Source organism: Rattus norvegicus, chromosome X (genome assembly GCF_036323735.1).
Source record: "Rattus norvegicus strain BN/NHsdMcwi chromosome X, GRCr8, whole genome shotgun sequence".
Classification (NCBI taxonomy): domain Eukaryota; kingdom Metazoa; phylum Chordata; class Mammalia; order Rodentia; family Muridae; genus Rattus; species Rattus norvegicus.
Genome location: NC_086039.1, coordinates 120,802,670 through 120,804,023, shown reverse-complemented (window position 1 = coordinate 120,804,023; position 1,354 = coordinate 120,802,670). Strand labels below are relative to the sequence as shown.

The 1,354-nt window shown below is 44.4% G+C and overlaps 1 protein-coding gene across 1 annotated transcript; it reads right to left on the bottom strand.

Moving 5' to 3' along the window:
- Positions 1–991: 991 nt before the first annotated feature.
- Elobl6 (elongin B like 6) lies at positions 992–1,354 on the bottom strand. Its single transcript, XM_039100394.2, has one exon. The coding sequence runs from the start codon at positions 1,334–1,336 to the stop codon at positions 1,007–1,009; it is 330 nt and encodes a 109-aa protein (XP_038956322.1). The 5' UTR covers positions 1,337–1,354; the 3' UTR covers positions 992–1,006.

The following is a 1,354-nucleotide window of genomic DNA, read 5'->3' as shown; positions in this document are numbered from 1 at the left end:
GAACTGGGTGGTCAGGCTAGCCTATGTTGATCTTCCAGTGAGGCTGCAATCCCCCTCAGCTCCTCCAGTCCTTCTGCCAGCTCCCCCACCAGGCTCCCTGAGCTCAGTCTGATGGTTGGCTCCAAGCATCCACATCTGCATTGGTCAGTTGCTGGCTGGACTTCCTCAGGAACAGCCACACTAGGTTCCTGTCAGCAACAGCCTCCTGACCATCGCAGCAGTGTAAGGATTGGTGTGCGGACATGCTGGATCCCCATGTGGGGCAGTCCCTGGTTGGCTCTTCCTTCAGTCTCTATTCCATTTTTTGTCCCTGTTCTTCCTTTGGGTAGGAACATTTCTGTGTAAAAAAAAAAAACCTTTGAGATGGGCAACACCTTTTCTTAATCTGTTTAGCCACAGTTGTTTCTATATTTTAGCTGTTATGGATAATGCAAAAATGAATATGGGAGTTCAAATATTGCTTTCAGATCCCAATGTCAGTTATTCTGGATAAATATAGAGAAGTTAGATTATTGGATCATATGGTAGTTCTTTTACTTTAAAAACCTTTCATAATCACTGTACCATTTTTCTAGGAAATTCATGAAATACAATTTATTAGAGACCTGTGTTTACAGAGCAGAGCCAGTAAGAGTTTGTCAAATAGTAATTCTTGCCTGTCTGTGATCTTGCATGTTTTATATATTTGAGCATATTAGGTTATATTTTAGTGTATCTGACTCACTCTAATGAAATCTGTCAGCTTCTGATTAAATGGTAGATAAAATTATCATGGACACAGAAAAACAGTCTGGAAAACCAAATGCTCAAGGCACAAAAGGCCTAGAAATATTATCAACTCATTGTATGAATTATTAATAGCAACTTTCTTATATTATTGCATAGCTTAATATAATGCAATTTAAATACATCCAGCTATTCTTTTTTTTTTTGACAGCCAAATCTATTTTTAATGGGGGAATGGGTTTCTAGGGGGTAGGCCTGGGGCTCTCACTGCACAGCTTGTTCATTGGCACTGCCTCCAGAGTCTTGTGGCTTCATCACACCTGGAAGGAAGCTCCAGAGGGCTGGAGAAGGGGTCAATACGCAGCGCTTCGAAGGTGTCATCTGCTCGAAAGGCCAGGCCCACTGTGGCTGTGGCCTGTGGCCTTGCTGTCTGACTGGTGAAGCCACATTCGCCCAGAGTTTTTCCATCATCGAGGAGCTGGTCGTCCTTGTACAGCCGCTGCTCCTCTGGCGGCCGCTTGAGGATGCCCTCAACGATGCGCTTCAGTTCAAACATGGTGCTCGACTCCTTGGCGTCCGTAAAGATGGTGGTCTTGTGGCTCCGGATCATGAGAAACACGTCCTGAGG

Coding starts and splice junctions, on each gene's coding strand:
- Elobl6 (XM_039100394.2), bottom strand. CDS start 1,336: ATGATCCGGAGCCACAAGACCACCATCTTTACGGACGCCAAGGAGTCG.